Source organism: Lineus longissimus, chromosome 11 (genome assembly GCF_910592395.1).
Source record: "Lineus longissimus chromosome 11, tnLinLong1.2, whole genome shotgun sequence".
NCBI classification, from domain to species: Eukaryota; Metazoa; Nemertea; class Pilidiophora; order Heteronemertea; family Lineidae; genus Lineus; species Lineus longissimus.
The window spans coordinates 18,774,898-18,793,394 of NC_088318.1; the positions used below are offsets into that span (position 1 = coordinate 18,774,898).

General features: G+C 44.3%; 2 protein-coding genes across 3 annotated transcripts; one reads left to right on the forward strand and one right to left on the reverse strand.

The window, feature by feature from the left end:
• Positions 1 to 40: 40 nt before the first annotated feature.
• On the forward strand, positions 41 to 16,026 carry LOC135495443 (protein virilizer homolog). Of its 2 annotated transcripts, none has more exons than XM_064784091.1 (38): positions 41 to 112; positions 757 to 869; positions 1,181 to 1,267; positions 1,428 to 1,476; positions 1,626 to 1,776; positions 1,918 to 2,943; positions 3,053 to 3,180; positions 3,534 to 3,608; positions 3,862 to 3,954; positions 4,143 to 4,279; positions 4,544 to 4,611; positions 4,803 to 4,963; positions 5,219 to 5,440; positions 5,770 to 5,858; positions 6,180 to 6,375; positions 6,497 to 6,594; positions 6,710 to 6,890; positions 7,101 to 7,221; positions 7,471 to 7,623; positions 7,737 to 8,170; positions 8,398 to 8,544; positions 8,721 to 8,816; positions 8,950 to 9,022; positions 9,277 to 9,413; positions 9,576 to 9,684; positions 9,819 to 9,909; positions 10,083 to 10,280; positions 10,549 to 10,654; positions 10,784 to 10,855; positions 12,991 to 13,151; positions 13,279 to 13,534; positions 13,725 to 13,821; positions 13,925 to 14,266; positions 14,439 to 14,626; positions 14,860 to 14,974; positions 15,137 to 15,287; positions 15,416 to 15,559; positions 15,694 to 16,026. In XM_064784091.1, exons 1-38 carry the CDS (start codon positions 50 to 52, stop codon positions 15,767 to 15,769), a joined length of 6,204 nt encoding a protein of 2,067 aa, XP_064640161.1. In that variant the 5' UTR covers positions 41 to 49; the 3' UTR covers positions 15,770 to 16,026. The 2 variants fall into 2 exon arrangements, with proteins under 2 accessions (XP_064640161.1, XP_064640162.1); XM_064784092.1 differs by having other exon boundaries at positions 7,104 to 7,221.
• Positions 16,027 to 16,037: 11 nt separating this feature from the next.
• Positions 16,038 to 18,452, reverse strand: LOC135495444 (epimerase family protein SDR39U1-like). Its single transcript, XM_064784093.1, has 6 exons — positions 18,299 to 18,452; positions 17,860 to 17,966; positions 17,558 to 17,640; positions 17,296 to 17,417; positions 16,999 to 17,145; positions 16,038 to 16,754 (listed from the first exon to the last, which is right to left on the reverse strand). The coding sequence occupies exons 1-6, from the start codon at positions 18,327 to 18,329 to the stop codon at positions 16,318 to 16,320; spliced, it is 927 nt and encodes a 308-aa protein (XP_064640163.1). The 5' UTR covers positions 18,330 to 18,452; the 3' UTR covers positions 16,038 to 16,317.
• Between the last annotated feature and the right edge of the window lie 45 nt (positions 18,453 to 18,497).

An 18,497-nucleotide genomic window follows, 5' to 3' on the forward strand; every position in this document is an offset into this window, starting at 1 on the left:
TTTGTCTCGGAAAATCTCGTAGATTCTCGGAGCGGCGCCACCGGCGAAGATGGCGGACGAAGACCAGAGTTCGCTTCTATTTTTTGACACTTTTTCACACAAGCCCTCAGACGTATGGCTAAGTTGATTGTCCTAAGTTTTTGTGTGATTGATGTCAAATATATGAAAATTGTAAAAAGTATAGTTTGCGTTAAATTGGTTGTGGACTTACGCCGTAAGCCTTGTGCAAAGTCGACACCGGTTGTAAACAACACTAGTCTCAAAGACGACAGACACGCAATCATGTACATGCAATCATTATGCATTATGCACTGTATTGCTACAATATACCAACCATACCATGATACAAAACATAGCTAAGTCAAGATAGGCCGCCTAGGCAGGCCTAAGTAAGTCGAGATGAGTCGGTGAATGACAGAAAAATAAATGCAAATGATAAGATTAAGATGATGTCAAAAGATTGGACAAAAATGGATTGTCAAGAATTGAGTCAAGTGGCAAGTCTCGGGCTCTCACTCTGCCTCTCTGGCCGGTCTGGGTCTGTCTCTGTCCCATCTGATCTCTCATTCCCTGCTCACAGACGTCACACACTGACACAGTCAGTGTTGTGGCAGAGTACAATTTGGTCTTCGATCCAGGTTAGGTGACCTGTCGTCCTATAGTGTATTATTATTATTGGTTGATACATCATCAGTTGATAAAAGAAGTGAAGTCTTATCACTATTTCCACTTATCATTTCATAAACTTTTTTTCAGGACCTAAATTTGGACCTTGTACAGTTTCCGCATCCAGTTCTCATCAGTAAAGTTGATATCATCCCGCTTGGTACAAAGGTTCTTGCTGATGTTGCAGGCGGCCATAGGCTTGGGTAAGACATCCATAATCAAACACATTAATTGCTATTTTCTTCACCCCACAACAGGGCTGACAACTTTATGTCATTTTGAGTAGAAAAATTAGTTGATTTGAACAAGGAGATGATGATAAAAGCCTGTAGTATAAGAACACATCCCATTTCTCAAAAGAACAGTCAAGATAGGACAATGATATGAGAATGTATTGGAGGTTTGTTGGAGGACAATTGTAGTAGAAAATAGACAAAGAGAAGCAACATTTATGACCAATCTGACATTCAAATGTTGATTTTAAGTTGATATTATTTGATTTGTATCATTTCAGTGCCACAACGCCATCAGGTTTTAAGTTAGAATTGTTTGTTAACAATCTGGCCAAACCCAGCAATGCTACGTTCGAAAAACTTGGAGGGTAAGTCAATGAATCCTGGGGCAGTTAAAAGTCAATTTGTTTGCACCAAGCTGCTGGGGATCATCAGCCTGGCACCTCAAGGCACCTCAAGGCCTCTTATAGTAGTCTGGAGGCCCTGATCTGCTGTTCATTTATATATTTCATACAATCTTTCTTTCAGGATTACCTTTACCTCTGGTGCCGAGACCGCCATTCATGCTGAAGCTGAGGTGAGATATGTTTTTTTTTTTTTTTTTTTTTTGGTTTTCGGCGATCTTGGGTGAAAAATTAGAAAATGTCACTAATGTCACTGTACTCAGCCTTCTGGTATCAGCTTCAGATGTTCAAATAATTGAATGGGATCCATTTGTTTGTGCAGATTCCCACGGATGGATTGATACTGAAAGGATGGTACTCCATATTGACTGTGGGTGTCTTCGGCACATTGACAACTGTTGTGAAGGAGCGTGTCACCTCGCCTCCCCCACCACCACCACCTCAGCCGGTCCAGCCACCAAGAGTGAAACAAGGTCAGTCTGCTGTGGAGCAGAATATATATCTGTATCATTTAGAAGTTATTTCTCTCATGCCCTGATTTGCCAAGTTTGGACAACTCACTGGGAACTCTAGGTTGAGGTATTATACTCTGTACTCATTTGCTCCATTTTCAGAACCAGGGACACAACCAGAGGCTGTCCAATTGGCACCTCAGCCTGTTCCACCACCATTACCTGAGCAGCCTCGAGAATGGGCCAGTGTTCCTCGCCAAGAGCCCATGTACCATCCTTCTCTCGCTACCGCACAGATCAAGCAGGAGTCCTATATGGAGGGTGACAATCGATACGTGGCAAGAAATCCATTGGAAATGCATCATGGGAGACCCCCAGTTCCACATCAGCCTCATCCTGATCATACAGATATGCCTCCACTTCCCACCTACAGTGACCCTCATGCTGGTGTTCGTCCACCGGAGCCACGTCCGGCGGGGCACCCAGGTGAACCGCCTCATGGTCATATCCCACCAGAACCACCACATTCTATTGGTCATGCACCTGAGCCCCAACGGGGTGGTGGTCCCCCGGATCTACCGCATGGCATGGGCCATCCACCTGTGATGCATCCTGGAGAGCCCCCACATGGCATGGTTCTATCCCAAGACCACCCTATTGGACCGCCCCCACCTATGATGCATAATCCCTCAATGGAGGGAATGGGAGCAGACCTGAGAGAGATTCATGAAGCAATGGAATCATTTGATGCAGAACGACGACTTGAACGTGATCGGCGCTTCAGGAATGATGCACGTGATGGTGACTTCCGTGACTACCGAGGCTCTCGGGAAGGCTCCCGGGATCGTGACAGTCGTGATAGTTCACGGGAGTCACGAGAACACAGACCGCGAGAACATGGTCGTGATAGAAATCGAGATCGTGAACATGATTGGGATCATGAACGAGGACGGGACTGGGAGCGTCGTGATCGTGACCGTGAAGAATGGGATCAAGGCAAAGATTGGGATAAGGATCGTGTAAGGGGACGTGACGATTACAAAGGAAGAGACAAAGACTCTAAAGACAAACAGAGACCAAGGTCACCTTTGTTTAGGTCAAGGTCAAGCCCAAGGTCGAGGTCACCTTTGTCTAGGGAATCAAGTCGATCACGGGAAATAGAGAACATTGAAGAGCCAGGTGAATCAGGTTGGTAATAAGATCTCCCTTTGAAATGTGGTGCATGTGTTAATATTCAGTAGTTACAGTGAGCTTATGTGCTGTCTGAATTTCTGAATCGCATCGTGTCATATTTCAGGTGAAGCACCTAAAGAGGAGGCAATTGATGTGCCGTTTGACCCGATGTCCCCTGAACCTGCAGGAGACATGTATGTGACCTTATCTGACATCGAGGCTCAAGGGAACCTGGACAGAGATCCAGCAATTGTAAGTAAATGTTTCCATTGCAACTGCCTGGGTTTCTGAAATCTATCTATTTTCATTTGGGGAGTACGTATAGAGTAAATGAACATTGTCTAATCACATTATTTCGATCTTCCCCAAGGCCCCTGTCCTTCCATTGCCATGCCTTGCAATCCATCACTTTCACTTCCCTTCACGAATCAATTACCATAAATGTATGATGTCGTCCATCTTGTAGGACTTTGAAAGTGAGATCATCGGAACGGTTCACCCTTGAATCTTGTGATCTTTCTCCTCTGCCTTCAAAACCTTTAGCAGTTTTGTGATCGGGTGCCAGAGGAGTGTTCTGTTGTGTTTCATCGTGTCTTCTCTTCCAGGAGGCTGATGATGGTGGAGGATACGAAGATATCTCTGATGATGATATCGATGACTTGGAGGATTTTACGCGAGGGGTATGTGCCTCTCATCCTAATATGGCACTCGCCGCTTTTGCTCAAAGCCAAGCGACTGCGCTCGCGGGGCTGAAAAACCACAAGCTCTCAAAGAAATGAAGACAGATTGCCTGTTTTCCCAACCCTCTGAATATTCACATTCACCTTGCCTTTCTGCATGCTTGATATGAATACGTTGTGTTCCCTCGTACCAGGACTTGCCTGTACCATGCTGTCCCCTCATCTACTTATGTTCATCAATCCTTCCTTTTAGCTGCAGATGGTTGAAGGGATGTTTGAAGTCCCTGAAGACATGTGGAACTACACAAGTTACAGTCCGTATCAGTTTGAACTCTTGCCCTTGACAGTAAGTGGACTTATCATTCCAAAACATAGTAGATTTAGTAGACTGAGGTGAACACTGGGGTGCTGCATGAGTTTAATCAAGACTGCTGAAGTTTGGGTAAATAATGCAGCCCTAACGTAGGATGTGGATGATTAGGTGAAACCATAGACTTGAAATAGAACTGTAGTAAACGGCACTTCCAATTTCAGACCTTCAGCGACCCATCTCTGTCACCCTACCAGGTGGAGAAGCTGAAGTCCAAACTCGGCCATAAAGAGATGCCACAGGAAGCTCTGGATGTTCTTGACTTGGTCACCCGGTTCTTGGAGGCGGAGCATACAGGAGAGTAAGTTTGTCTTCAGCTCATTTTCATGAAAAAAAGGGTGTAGGATTTGCTTAAGTTTCAACAACTGCATTGTCTGGGTTGATTCTGAAAAGAATTGACTTCACTACAGAACTGTCATAAGTCGTAATTGACACCAATATAAACTTCATTTGATCGTGGTCACTTGAACTTACGATTCTTGCTGATCTTCCGAGCATAGGTGATGATGATGTCAAGTGGGTTGCATCAAGATTGGCTCTCACAGTATGATTCTGTTGTTTTCAGATGGGTTGAGGCCATGGAGAATCTGCCCTCTTTGTTGAATAATGGACTGTCTTACTTAGACAAGGAAGGTAAGATCTTGATTCTCTGTACACTACCTGGATTGTCTCATTTACAATCATTGTCTCAACAAATCTCCAACTGAAGCTGTCTGTGATGATAAAAGATGTTTGCCTGAGCTTAAGGGAAATCCCCTCGAGCCTGGGGGACAAGCAATGATGCTACTATGACATTTTCACCAATGCTTTCCCTCAACTTTCAGATATACTCGAGGCTCTTGTCTCGTGGACCCTCGAGGGACTCGACTTTGATAAAGCCATCGCCCAGCCTGAGAATAAGTACATGCTCCGTCACCTCAAGATGGGAATCAAACTGGTCGGGTGTCTGTGTTCGTGTGATGTCAACATCTCGCTGAAAATGATGGTGCGTTAAGTATGATTGTTGTCCAGAGGGTCTGCTGTGATCTTATATCTGTGGCCCATAAGCCCAAATCTGGTAGTGTTGTCCAGAGGGTCTGCTGTGATCTTATATTTGTGGCCCATAAGCCCAAATCGTGTAGTGTTGTCAGACCTAGTATTGAGTAATCACAGACAATATGAAATGATGACATGATCAGTCTCATCAACACCGTATCTAAGTATTCTGCCATCTGATTCTGTCTTCATTTGCCTCTACCAGAAAGAAGACGTACAGGTGAAGCTCCTCCAGCTTTACGTCACAGAGCACATGTCGCTCTCGGCCAAACTTCAGATCCTGCGATCCCTCGACCAGACGTTACGCTTCCAGGTTGGCATGGATTGGTTCCTTGGTCAACATCCCCTGCAGCTTGCTTGTGCTGAGGAGGAGGGCAGGCAGCATACGGCCTACCAGGCCTTGCTTGATATCATGATGTCAAAACAGGTTAGTGATGGCAATCTCTTGGTGTTCAACCATCCCCTGCAGCTTGCTTGTGCTGAGGAGGAGGGCAGGCAGCATACGCCCTACCAGGCCTTGCTTGATATCATGATGTCAAAACAGGTTAGTGATGGCAATCTCTTGGTGTTCAACCATCCCCTGCAGCTTGCTTGTGCCGAGGAGGAGGGCAGGCAGCATACGCCCTACCAGGCCTTGCTTGATATCATGATGTCAAAACAGGTTAGTGATGGCAATCTCTTGGTGTTCAACGTTCAATGAAAATCTAATTTGGTAAAACTAGCTGACCAGTGTTGAATGCTATATTCCTGTTTCAGCTTGTGAGAGCAGTGGTAGCCATTTCAGCTATAATGAAGAAAGTCCACGCGTATGAGGTGGTGAGGAACTTCCAGAGGACGGTCGAAAGGTTGGTGATCAATATCTTCTTCAATGTCTTTGCTGTGATTGATGCCATTGAAAACCTAAGCCAACTGAATGATGTCATGGAACATCTTGTAACCACTTCACCAGACGTGACCTGATCACTGCTCACTGCTTCTTCTTGCAGCTTTCTTGAGAAGTCATCTGTCGTCATGGAACATCTTGTAACCACTTCACCAGACGTGACCTGATCACTGCTCACTGCTTCTTCTTGCAGCTTTCTTGAGAAGTCATCTGTCGTCATGGAACATCTTGTAACCACTTCACCAGACGTGACCTGATCACTGCTCACTGCTTCTTCTTGCAGCTTTCTTGAGAAGTCATCTGTTGACCAACCGGAGGACAAACAGGTCAAATCTGAAGATGGTGATACGGCTGATGAATCTGAGGGCATGATCGACGTCATCCCTGGACAATCTGGTCCCCAGGATCTTGAGATGGATAAGATTACCAACATGTTGGATGATCTTACCAAAATGCATGCGTCTGCTCTACATGCGATGGTAAGTCTCTTATCATCTATCTGGCCCCCTGAGCAGTTATAGTCTGTTCATTAGAACGTAAAAAAATGGAAGTTCCTATTTCTGGGGACTTGCAATTTATTGTATTCTTCAATTGTTTCAGGGGTTCCCAGGGCGGACATTGCCAGCGAAGGTCCTGTTTGAGATTACCCAGAAGCCCTCTGATCCATTTCCATTCCTATACCATATTTGGAACTCATGGTAAGTAAGTCTAGTTAACAATTGAAATAGGAAATCATTCTCCCCTCATTAGGACAATGTGATAATCCTGATTTCAGCAGCGAAATTAGAAAATGATGTTTTTGTTTTGTTTCAGCAACCTGTTGGAGAGCATCTTCTCATTGCTGCTCCACCCCGCCACCTATCAACACCTGACTGCATTCCTCGCCGTGCGAGACTTCGTCTTACAACTCCTCTCGTACAATAGCGGCCTATTGTTCATTGCCTCCCACCCTGAGATTGCCAACGGGATCATTCGCTCATTACTTCAGAACTCAGTAAGTTTACAACAATTATTCAATTCTGTGCATTGAAACTATTATCCTTGGATAATGAATATTTATTGCTGAATCAAACACGACCACAGTCCCCAAACAGCCCATATTACTCACCTCAAGATGACCAATTTGACCCCCCCCCCCCCCCAGCTCCTGCCTGTAGTTCCCCTTTAACCATCTTCTTATCGAAAATATCATGTTGATGTTCAGCAGGATGATGTTCGTGAGGATGGAGCAGAGGAGAATCCTCCCCAGCAGCTCGGCCTACAGCTGGTCTACTATCTTCAGACTCTGCACTTCATTGACCTGCTCCTTGAGTATCACAAGAAAGGTTGGTCATCTGTTGATATGTCATTCTCCACGCAGACTTTATACAACATCTCTGCTAGTATTGGCATCCACTGCACATGGATTATATGTTGTATTCAAATGTATGTAGCAAGAATGCTCCGAAATCATGGGTGAAGCAGCTTGCTAAATGACAAAAAACAGCAGAAAGACACGAGTGAAGAAGAGGTCACATATTATGGGCAACTTTTTGATCATCACATAACATGTATGTTCTTAACTGATTTTCCAGAAAAACGAGAATCTGATGACGAACAGGACATGATTAGTTTCCTGCATGGCCTCTACATCATGACGTTTATACCACCAGGGCGGGATGCGGTGACTAAAGTCGCCAGTCTCGGCGACAACATGAAAGCCTTGATCAGCTTCTTGGAGTTCTCGGGTAAGTTTGGCAGTAAGACTTTCCAGAAGCGAATGATATGTAAGTTCTCATCTTTGTGTTGATTTTCTTGGCCAGATTTGTCTTTTCCATCGTGAGTGTTTTCATCATTTCAGGGAATGAAGCGCGTGACGGCTCTAAGAAGAGATCAGTGCCGGTGTCGTACGCTGCCAATCTCCTCGTTATGATCATTCAAGATTCAGACAATGTGGAAATGCTCGAGCGGTTTGGAAGCAAACTTTACACCCTCAGTGACCTAGAAATCCATCCAAAACTATCCGAACTCAAAGTATGGTTGGACCCAATTAAGAAACTCACAGAATTCAGCTATACTTGCTTAGATGAACTCATGGTGCAGTTGAAGCAGTATTCAGATGAGGTGATGGATTTGCCACGTGGGTTAGTGACGGTGTTGCGTATCATACATCATTGGGGGATCCCGTCAGAACGAGAGACGCTCGAGGAAGGACAGGAAGAGCTGCGGTATAAATTTGTGCTGTCTGAACTATTTACAGGAGATTGTATGCCGCTGTTCCAGAATATCCTATCGGTAGGTGTGATCTCATTACAAATCTCAGCTGTGGCGACCAAGTATTCGAAGAAAGGATGAATTGAAGACCAGATCAAACTAGACCCTCGAGGCATTCCTCATCCTTCATGGTCTGCCCCAAATTTGCAGTTCGAATAGTGGCAGATTTTGCAAAAAAAGCTGAAAAAGTCAGTACTTCACTTATCTATTCTTCAAATGACTGACATCTTTCTTCACCTTTTCTGCAGAAATTGTTTGAAATTCAGCAAAGACCATGGCAACAAGGGAGTTACCTAGCAACCACACAAGGACAGATCTCCATGGCGATAACAGTCAAGATAGTTGCCATTGTCAAGGCTATCCTCCAGTATCTGATAATGGCCAGAGGCCCACAGGTAAATGACTCCTATCATGAACCCAGGCCATCAAGTAGAAAGGCTCAAGGTTTCATCAGAAGGTTCTCTTTAATGCAGTGCACTCGATGATGTTTGTTAGTGACATCCAACATTGAAACGTAATTTGTATGATATTGTACTTTGTATTGTATGGTGTATCTCAATTCTCTTTTCAGTTCCGTGACACGACATATCTACCATCACTGTTCAGCGTGCATACCATTGTGTGTTCAGCTCCACCTGGTGGCCTCCTAACACATGACGCTCAGAAGGTATGTTTATAAGTTGGAGGAAATGAGTGCATCCATTCAGCTGTTTCATATCTCCTGAGACTAATATACCAGTTGAAACTTTTCTCTCTTGTATATGTGTAAGTTCACTCTCATTGTTGTTTTCTACGTTTAGGTTCAAAATGACATCATTGATACGATTATGGCATTCACTCAGCCTTCACTGGAGTCGTATGAATCTGAAGATGGTATGTATCATGAAGGATTGCCTTACTGTGACCATGGGCGAATCTCTAGACAACAATTACCTCATCCGGGGAGAAGATGTCACAGGGGGGGTATGTGTGACCTCCGTGTCAAGTCCGATCATAGCTGCACCTGTATGAAAACCTTAACTGTTTTCACGACAATATTTCATTATTCCTCTCATCCTATCAGAAGATATTTTGAAAAGTTGGGTTGTGACCTATATTGATTTCATGTCCCTGTGTTAATGTTTCAGTGCTCACACAAAGTCTGTGGACAAAAACATTGGAAGAATTGTTCAAGTATACCTTGAGCGCCCCCTATACTTACATGAGTGGACTACTCATTCTCTCCGAGCTGCTGCCACTTCCTCTACCCATTCAGACAAAAGAGGTAAATATCTTTCGTTGGTCGTACAGTGATGAGCTGTATAGATCCTCGATGCCCTATGAATCCCTGATAGAGACCGGGCCCCTTGATTGGAAGAAGAAAATCATCAGCAAATATAGAAGTTCATATCAACGCAGAATGACCCAATATTTCCATCTGTTTCAGCAACTTAGCGATGATGAGGTTGCCATGGCAACCAATCAGAGGAAGCTTTGGAGTGCTCATCTGTTGTGTTGTAACACTGCCATACAGGATGTTATCAAAACGTTAGCAAGTAAGTTCTTTCTATGAGTTCTCATATTACTGTCCCTGTTTGCTACAGAATTGTAGGAAATATGTAAGGTTGGGCTTATATAGGCTGTCAAAAATGTCAAAGATTTTAATGTGATATTATAAATTTCTCTTCAGCAACAAGTTGTCAGCCCCTGCAGCACGTGATGAGACGAGTGTGTTGGCAACTGGCAGATCTCTCAATGCCCACTGCCTTGAACCTAGTCAAGTAAGTCATCAGGTCTAAGGCTTTACATTGTGCCACAAGCGATCCGCAGGCAATAAATGTCAGGACATTTCATTGTCTCGCAACATTTTTGTGGTATTTTATGTAATATAAGTCTGTCTTAGTTTGTCAATATACCTTGCTCTTACTGTATGTGATATTATTTAACTTTGCAGGCACATTCTTGATCTTATCCTGGACGGTTTAGAATCGATAACAGAAGTTGTCTCCATCCCTGGTGAGGGTGATAAAACCCAGCAGGTGATCATCTTCCACCCAAGTTCAGGAGACATGGCGCAGGCCCTCAATCTCCTCTCATATCTACTCTCACAGGCCCCAGTCAAGGCACCTGTCCTCTATCTACTCAGATCAGGGTAAGTCTTTGTAATTTGTGAGAGTTCACATGGTCTAGCTGGCCACTCTTAATTAGATTGCCTTTGAATGAGATGTGAGGCTGTGATTGGTGCCTGAGCAGGCAAAAGATCCTGCTTGAGAAACATGAGTGGCTTGTGATGGACTGTTCTACCCCTGTTCAAAGTCACTAGCCCTGAATTGGGTCGGCGACACCAATTCATCCGATGACATCATGTTTCGGCTTGGTCTTTGTGTCTATGAAAGCAGTCTTTGATCTTTCTCTTTCAGCGGTAAAAATGAGGAGCGCTATGTGGAAACCCTGCCGAAGCTGTTGCATCTGCTGAATGTTGTCTCCGAGAAATCTTGCCACATACAGGCACAGGAATGCATTGTGGTAAGTTCACTGCCTTTTCTTACACTATACATGAGTTAGAATCACATTCTTTCGATTTCATCATCAGTTTGTCCCTTTCTTGGTTTTTGCTTCTCTTTTGTTGATTGATCTTGTTTATTCCCATTCCAGTCCATCATTCAGTCTCTGTGTGACCCAGAAATTGTCCTCATCACTGGAGAAAACATGGGCATCTTAGAGCAGGTAAGCTATTACTGGAGAAAACATGGGCATCTTAGAGCAGGTAAGTTATCACTGGAGAAAACATGGGCATCTTAGAGCAGGTAAGTTATCACTGGAGAAAACATGGGCATCTTAGAGCAGGTAAGTTATCACTGGAGAAAACATGGGCATCTTAGAGCAGGTAAGTTATCACTGGAGAAAACATGGGCATCTTAGAGCAGGTAAGCTATTACTGGAGAAAACATGGGCATCTTAGAGCAGGTAAGCTATTACTGGAGAAAACATGGGCATCTTAGAGCAGGTAAGTTATCACTGGAGAAAACATGGGCATCTTAGAGCAGGTAAGCTATCACTGGAGAAAACATGGGCATCTTAGAGCAGGTAAGCTATCACTGGAGAAAACATGGGCATCTTAGAGCAGGTAAGCTATCACTGGAGAAAACATAGGCATCTTAGAGCAGGTAAGCTATCACTGGAGAAAACATGGGCATCTTAGAGCAGGTAAGTTATCACTGGAGAAAACATGGGCATCTTAGAGCAGGTAAGCTATTACTGGAGAAAACATAGGCATCTTAGAGCAGGTAAGCTATCACTGGAGAAAACATGGGCATCTTAGAGCAGGTAAGTTATCACTGGAGAAAACATGGGCATCTTAGAGCAGGTAAGCTATTACTGGAGAAAACATAGGCATCTTAGAGCAGGTAAGCTATCACTGGAGAAAACATGGGCATCTTAGAGCAGGTAAGCTATCACTGGAGAAAACATGGGCATCTTAGAGCAGGTAAGTTATCACTGGAGAAAACATGGGCATCTTAGAGCAGGTAAGCTATTACTGGAGAAAACATAGGCATCTTAGAGCAGGTAAGCTATCACTGGAGAAAACATAGGCATCTTAGAGCAGGTAAGCTATCACTGGAGAAAACATGGGCATCTTAGAGCAGGTAAGCTATTACTGGAGAAAACATGGGCATCTTAGAGCAGGTAAGCTATTACTGGAGAAAACATGGGCATCTTAGAGCAGGTAAGTTATCACTGGAGAAAACATGGGCATCTTAGAGCAGGTAAGCTATCACTGGAGAAAACATGGGCATCTTAGAGCAGGTAAGCTATCACTGGAGAAAACATAGGCATCTTAGAGCAGGTAAGCTATCACTGGAGAAAACATGGGCATCTTAGAGCAGGTAAGCTATCACTGGAGAAAACATAGGCATCTTAGAGCAGGTAAGCTATCACTGGAGAAAACATGGGCATCTTAGAGCAGGTAAGTTATCACTGGAGAAAACATGGGCATCTTAGAGCAGGTAAGCTATTACTGGAGAAAACATAGGCATCTTAGAGCAGGTAAGCTATCACTGGAGAAAACATGGGCATCTTAGAGCAGGTAAGCTATCACTGGAGAAAACATGGGCATCTTAGAGCAGGTAAGCTATTACTGGAGAAAACATAGGCATCTTAGAGCAGGTAAGCTATTACTGGAGAAAACATGGGCATCTTAGAGCAGGTAAGCTATCACTGGAGAAAACATGGGCATCTTAGAGCAGGTAAGCTATCACTGGAGAAAACATGGGCATCTTAGAGCAGGTAAGCTATCACTGGAGAAAACATGGGCATCTTAGAGCAGGTAAGCTATTACTGGAGAAAACATAGGCATCTTAGAGCAGGTAAGCTATTACTGGAGAAAACATAGGCATCTTAGAGCAGGTAAGCTATTACTGGAGAAAACATAGGCATCTTAGAGCAGGTAAGCTATCACTGGAGAAAACATGGGCATCTTAGAGCAGGTAAGCTATCACTGGAGAAAACATGGGCATCTTAGAGCAGGTAAGCTATTACTGGAGAAAACATAGGCATCTTAGAGCAGGTAAGCTATTACTGGAGAAAACATAGGCATCTTAGAGCAGGTAAGCTATTACTGGAGAAAACATGGGCATCTTAGAGCAGGTAAGCTGTCACTGGTTTGAGAAATCAGGATTGATGGCAGTTCGTGTCGTAAATAGAGATGAATTTGATGACATCACACTTAGCCTGAAGCACACTAGGCCTGTCCAGCTGTATGATAAAACCATTGCCTGAACTGTCATTGGCCTAACATAAAGAAGGTAGAGATCGCAAGTCATTGTGTTGTTGAGGTTTGAACTTTTTGGTTCCTCTTTCAGCTGAGTATCTGTCTCCCTAGTAAAGACCACCTGCATCAGATCTGCCTTGCACTCTTGGACCACATCGGGAACATGGACCACAGCTATGCCTCCATCCTGCCGGCTCTGAGAACACTGGTCATGTTGACAGAACATGACTATGGATTCTTCCATCTCAAAGGGTAAGCATCAACCCTTATTGCTAGTTAAGTTATTTAAGATAAGCTTCATTGACTTGAGCATTATAGAAACAGTTGTGTTATTTCAACAGACTGTATATGACTTGAACATTTCCCTCCAATGTTGCAGGGCCCTCGACCAAAATCACTTTGCATTTTGTAACCTCTTCATGAGAATCAACAACACGTTCAGCAAAGACAGTTCAGATTGTTTATCAACGTTATCAACAGCAACCGAGCTACTCCATCTATTGGTAACGTTGGAAGCTCCAGAGGAGGACACGCCACTGAGAACGTTCGTCATCAGCGTGCCTGAGCTGAGACAGTATCTGAGCTGGTCAGAGGAGAGGGAGCATCCACTTTATGACCTGGAGAAGCTTCTGGTTGTGAGTATTGAAGAGTCGGGCAGTACTCTCTTCCATCTCCCAACTGGTCATTTTCAAGTTCACAGCTGTCTCTATTGTAATGGCATACACCAGACTTGGGGATAAGGGGACCTGAAGAAGGGGTAATGACCTGAAGAAGGGGTAATCTCTTCTAAAACAGGTTTATTGACGCTATCCTGTTTGGTTTTAGGAGTGTGCCAAAGAAGAAGAAGCATTGGACAGTCTGTTGGAGGGAATTACCAGTCTACTTCAAGATCTCAGATCAAATGAACCTTCAGAGAAAAAAGGTGGGTGATCATGCTCAAGCGCCAAGTTAATTCACATGGTATTTACATCGTCGGAAAAAGACAAATAGATCTTATGAAGCTTACTCTTGATTTGTTATTTCAGAGCTGGTTGAGCCCATCCTCCCGACGCCAGAGTCTCTGGCAAATCAGTTCAACAGTCGGCCAATCTTCGTGCTGACGGACGGCGAAGATGATCGACTGAGTATCAACTATTGGATGTCATGTCCGGGTGTTGATGATTCTGATCAGGAATGCGAGTTAGTGCCATGTAACTTAGAGGAATTGACTCTCAAATGTAATTTGGACTTTGACCTGAAGGCGGAGCTGTCGAAGGGGACGGGAACTGAAGATCCAGCGGTGGTTAAGGCCAGGAAACGCCAACGACTGCGTGGTGCTAGGGATACGATTAACACGAGCAGCATCGGGAGAGGTGCCAAGGGCTTTGGTAAGTTATCTGCTATTGTTGCCTGCCAGGTGACTCATGACAGACAGGCGTATTGGCCACCTTATCCCTGTCAACATACATACCACCCAGCACATGCTTAGTAAGACTCCAAATGGAGCCTAGAACAATTGGGCTTTTTTCATCTGATCATTTCTTCCTTCATTCCATACAGTTGCTCCCATGCGGGGACGAGGTTTCAATCGTGGAATGAACAGTAACCGCCATGATCCATTCCGGTCTCGGCCGCCAAACACAAGTCGGCCGCCGTCAATGCACGTGGATGACTTTGTCAAGATGGAGTCTCAGCAAGGACCACCGAAGCCAGGTGGTGCAGGCTCGGGTCCACCGAGGAGGGACAAGGTAATGTCTACTCATTGCTTCATTCGTAAGTGGGAGAATTCTTTGATAGGATGCACCCAGATGTGATATAAGATGGCAGGTTTGAACAAATGTGAGCTTATTCCACTAAAATAAGATAACAGATGACATGCAGATAGGCTGTCACATCTGTTCAGAGATGGATGAGCAGGGATCATGGTGGTCTTATATCACTTTCCAGACTTGTCTCTACTTTTCACCTTGATTTCTTGCAGGAATTTGGTGATCACCGTGGCCGAGGTGGTCGAGGTGGTTTTGATCGAGGTCGGGGTGGACCTGGACGGGGGCGATTCTTTACGCCCCCTGGCAACTACGGCAGACGAGATGGAAGTAAGTCATGAATTGTTTGTCTTAAACCTTTTGTCTTCAACAGTCCATTGCATCTCTCAGGATGATGATTTAGCTCTGAAAGAAAAATTTATGGAAACAGAGGTGGCCGTCATCTGACTAAATCTGTTCAAACCAAGATGTAACGTGCATTATTTGTTTCAGTGAATACGCGAGGATTGGGCAATCGAGGTGGCCTTAGTCGAGGTGGACCTCTACCTCAGTCAAGAGGCCCGCCTGGCAGGTCAATGCAGACACCATGGGGAGGCAGGTCCAAGCAGATGTCATCACCAAGGGGGTTCGGTGGCCGTGGAAGGTGAGCATGATTGAGATCTCTAAATCAAAGCTGGTGTTAGTTGTGCTGACTGCTTGAAGTGTTGAGGCTTTCTTTCAAACAGAGATTTTAGATAAATATTTGAGTTCCACTATTAATCTTCTCTCCAGGGATATGGATAATCGGCCTGGGTCTGCTGAGCGTCATTCAGGTCGTGGAGACATCCCCAGGTTCCCATCTCGAGGTGGTGCAGGAAGTGGAGGGAGAGGGGGACGAGGTCAGTGGATATCGCCCAAGAGCAGAGACGATACAAGGTGAGAAAGCAACTTCAGTCAACTCTTCAGAGTTTGTCACATCCAAAATCTTGATTTACGGGGTTTGTACCGTGACATCTGGTGTTGACGATTGAAATTCCAGACAAAGTGACAAGTGTTTCTTTCTCTTTCAGGTTCATGCCTCCACCTGGTGGTGGCTTCCGAGGTCGGCGTGATCAGGGACGACATGTTCGATCGTTCACGAAGTGAGAGACGGACTGTGTACAGCAGATTTTGATGATTTTGATATCAGGAATGGCAATTGATTTCGGCCGGATATAAGATGTCCACAGAACTCTTGTTTCTGTTTATAGATGAGCCATCTTGGCATCTGGGCATCAGGTCGAAGATCCAAAGCTTTGTGTACAAACACAATGCACTTCCTAATTCATGACAAAACTTAGCTTTGTTTTTCCAAGAAAAGAGTACAATTTCTACTTTGTAAGAGAGTAAATTAATAAAGAGAAATGAGAAAATATATCTTTTTTTGTTGTTATTGATTGCAATTAGTTTAACACAAGTACAAATTCTACGAACAAACACTGATAACATTTTCATGAAAGTTCTAATTGAGAGATTCGCCTCATTTTTGTAACGTTTGTAGGATTCCTTGCCGTGGTGAATCGGCAGCTTCAGAACAATACAATTGTTTATGGACATAGCAGAGACTGTAATAATATCGTTGGATATGACATGTACAAAATAGCCACCCAGGTGATGACAAACTTCAAGTCCTTGGGTGAGAGACCAACCAAATTCTATTGGAGGCGTTTGATATCAGGGATGAAAACACTACACTCTTTACACGCCGCATCAATTTCTGGGAAAATGAACTTGTATCCAGATTCCAGAGTCCGTTTGGGCATGACTTTCTGTCCTTGCAGCAGAACCTTTCCCCTTTCAGGTCCATACACTGCATTCACAACAAATTCCGGTAAAGGAAAGAAAGCAGGTCGCCACATTGCCTTGGCAAATGCCACGGTAAATTCTGAATTTGTGACAGGATTGGGCGATGTTCCATTCAGGATGCCAGAAACGTGGTCATTCTCTATCGCATGGGCATAAATGCCGGCAGCATCTCCGACATGTATCCATGGCAACCACTGTTTACCACTGCCGATTCTACCACCAACTCCGAGAAAGAATGGGATGTACATGTTCTGTATGGCTCCACCGTCCCTTCCCAGGACCACTCCTGAAAGAGAAACAGAGTCGTTTATCATGTACTGTATGCTAAGTTTAAAGGGGTCATCTGTACATAGTAATTCCCTCAATTAGTATCGCCAATGATGAAAAACACAGTGATACTGTGGTGCTGCCCAGCACTTGGCCTCGTGATGCCATCTTCGGCCGGTGGGTATTCTTATGAGGGTGGAGCCTCCTAATTATCGGCCTGGCGCTCAACAGCCACTGATCTCCCTGCAAAGATCACATCTTACCGAGTCGGACTGTGGCCTGTCGAACATTGAGCTCGGGCTCTAATTGACCAGCAGCTTCCCAATCAGCACACAAACCAGACAGGAAGTCAAAGTTTCCACCGGGGCTGTCCTCATCATATTCTGCCGTCGAGCTTGGTGGGTAGTAACCTTGAGATAAAAAGTTGAAAACATCAGTGTCATGCACACAGATGTGACATGTGTGTGTCTGCGCAGTGACATTCTAATGCTGGTCTACTTTCATTTATTGTTCCAAGTTCTTTGATGTTGCCAATTTCTTTCTCGACCAATCATACTTACCAACAGCAGATGTTGATACAAATACTTTTGGTTTGACTTTCGCCTCACGGATTAGATTAGCAAGATTTTCGGTGGTGTCTATGCGGCTTGAATAGAGCTCCTCTTTGTAGAGGGGGGTGAAGCTGTGAATGAAAGGAGGAGAAATGAAATACGGCAAAATCAATGTTAAGATGGTTGTAATTGTCAGTAATGTACCTAGGTGGATTACTGATGTAGGAATGTCTGTTTTTGAAAACTGCTGTCAAATTCAGAAAAAGTTTACCTTTTGAATGGCTCCAGAAGGTTTCTTCCTGCCACATTAACAACAGCTACACATTCTGGGAGACCTTTTCTCACTAACTCAGTCTGCAAATTCAAAAGAAACCTATGAAAAAAATACTACATTTTGGAGAATTATGGAAGCAGTAATGGACAAGTTACATTTTGCGCATTTGTGGGTCAAGTCAGACTGCAAAGACGGTCTGTGTATCACTGTGAGGTGAATGGATGCATATGTGAACAGATCGAGTTTCTTGTGGAATAAGAACGTTCTCCTTCTTGAGATTCAGAATGTCATCATCTTACCCAAGAGATACATCCAGGTCCATCATTCCTTGATATGCATGTCACCTGGTAACCATTTTCTCCCAACCATGCTCGAAGGTGACGTCCAACAAAACCTGTACCACCACCTGAAATAGACCCACCATGTCACTGAAGGTACTGGGGCTTTAATGCTGTCTCGCTATATGAGCCTCATGCCAACTTCTATTGCTTTCCTTTGAATGTCAATCCGACACAGGCCATTCTGTCATCGTCATGTACCCTACACAGTAACTACAGCAACTCGGCCTTAATGTATCGGTACGACATACCCCAATCAACTCACTGCTCAGCAAAGTCAATGTGGAATGTTTGTTGATTGTTGGCCTCGGCGGGTACCCGGCCTGTCTCACTACTGAGTGTCTACTGTTCATCAATCAACAATGACTTGAGAAATCGCAATGCCAGTCACAATTCTTACCAATCAACACTCGCATCTTCCCTGCCATCATTCACTGAGTTTTTGCAGTGAGCTGTCCAGTCAAGTCACACTTTAAATATGGATAAAACTGCTCTGAATATTATCAAAACAAGACGTTAAAACAAACAACATCAAGGTTACAAAACATTTTTCACGTTCGTCAGCGGAGTGTAGCGTACGTACCAGACACTCTCGTTTG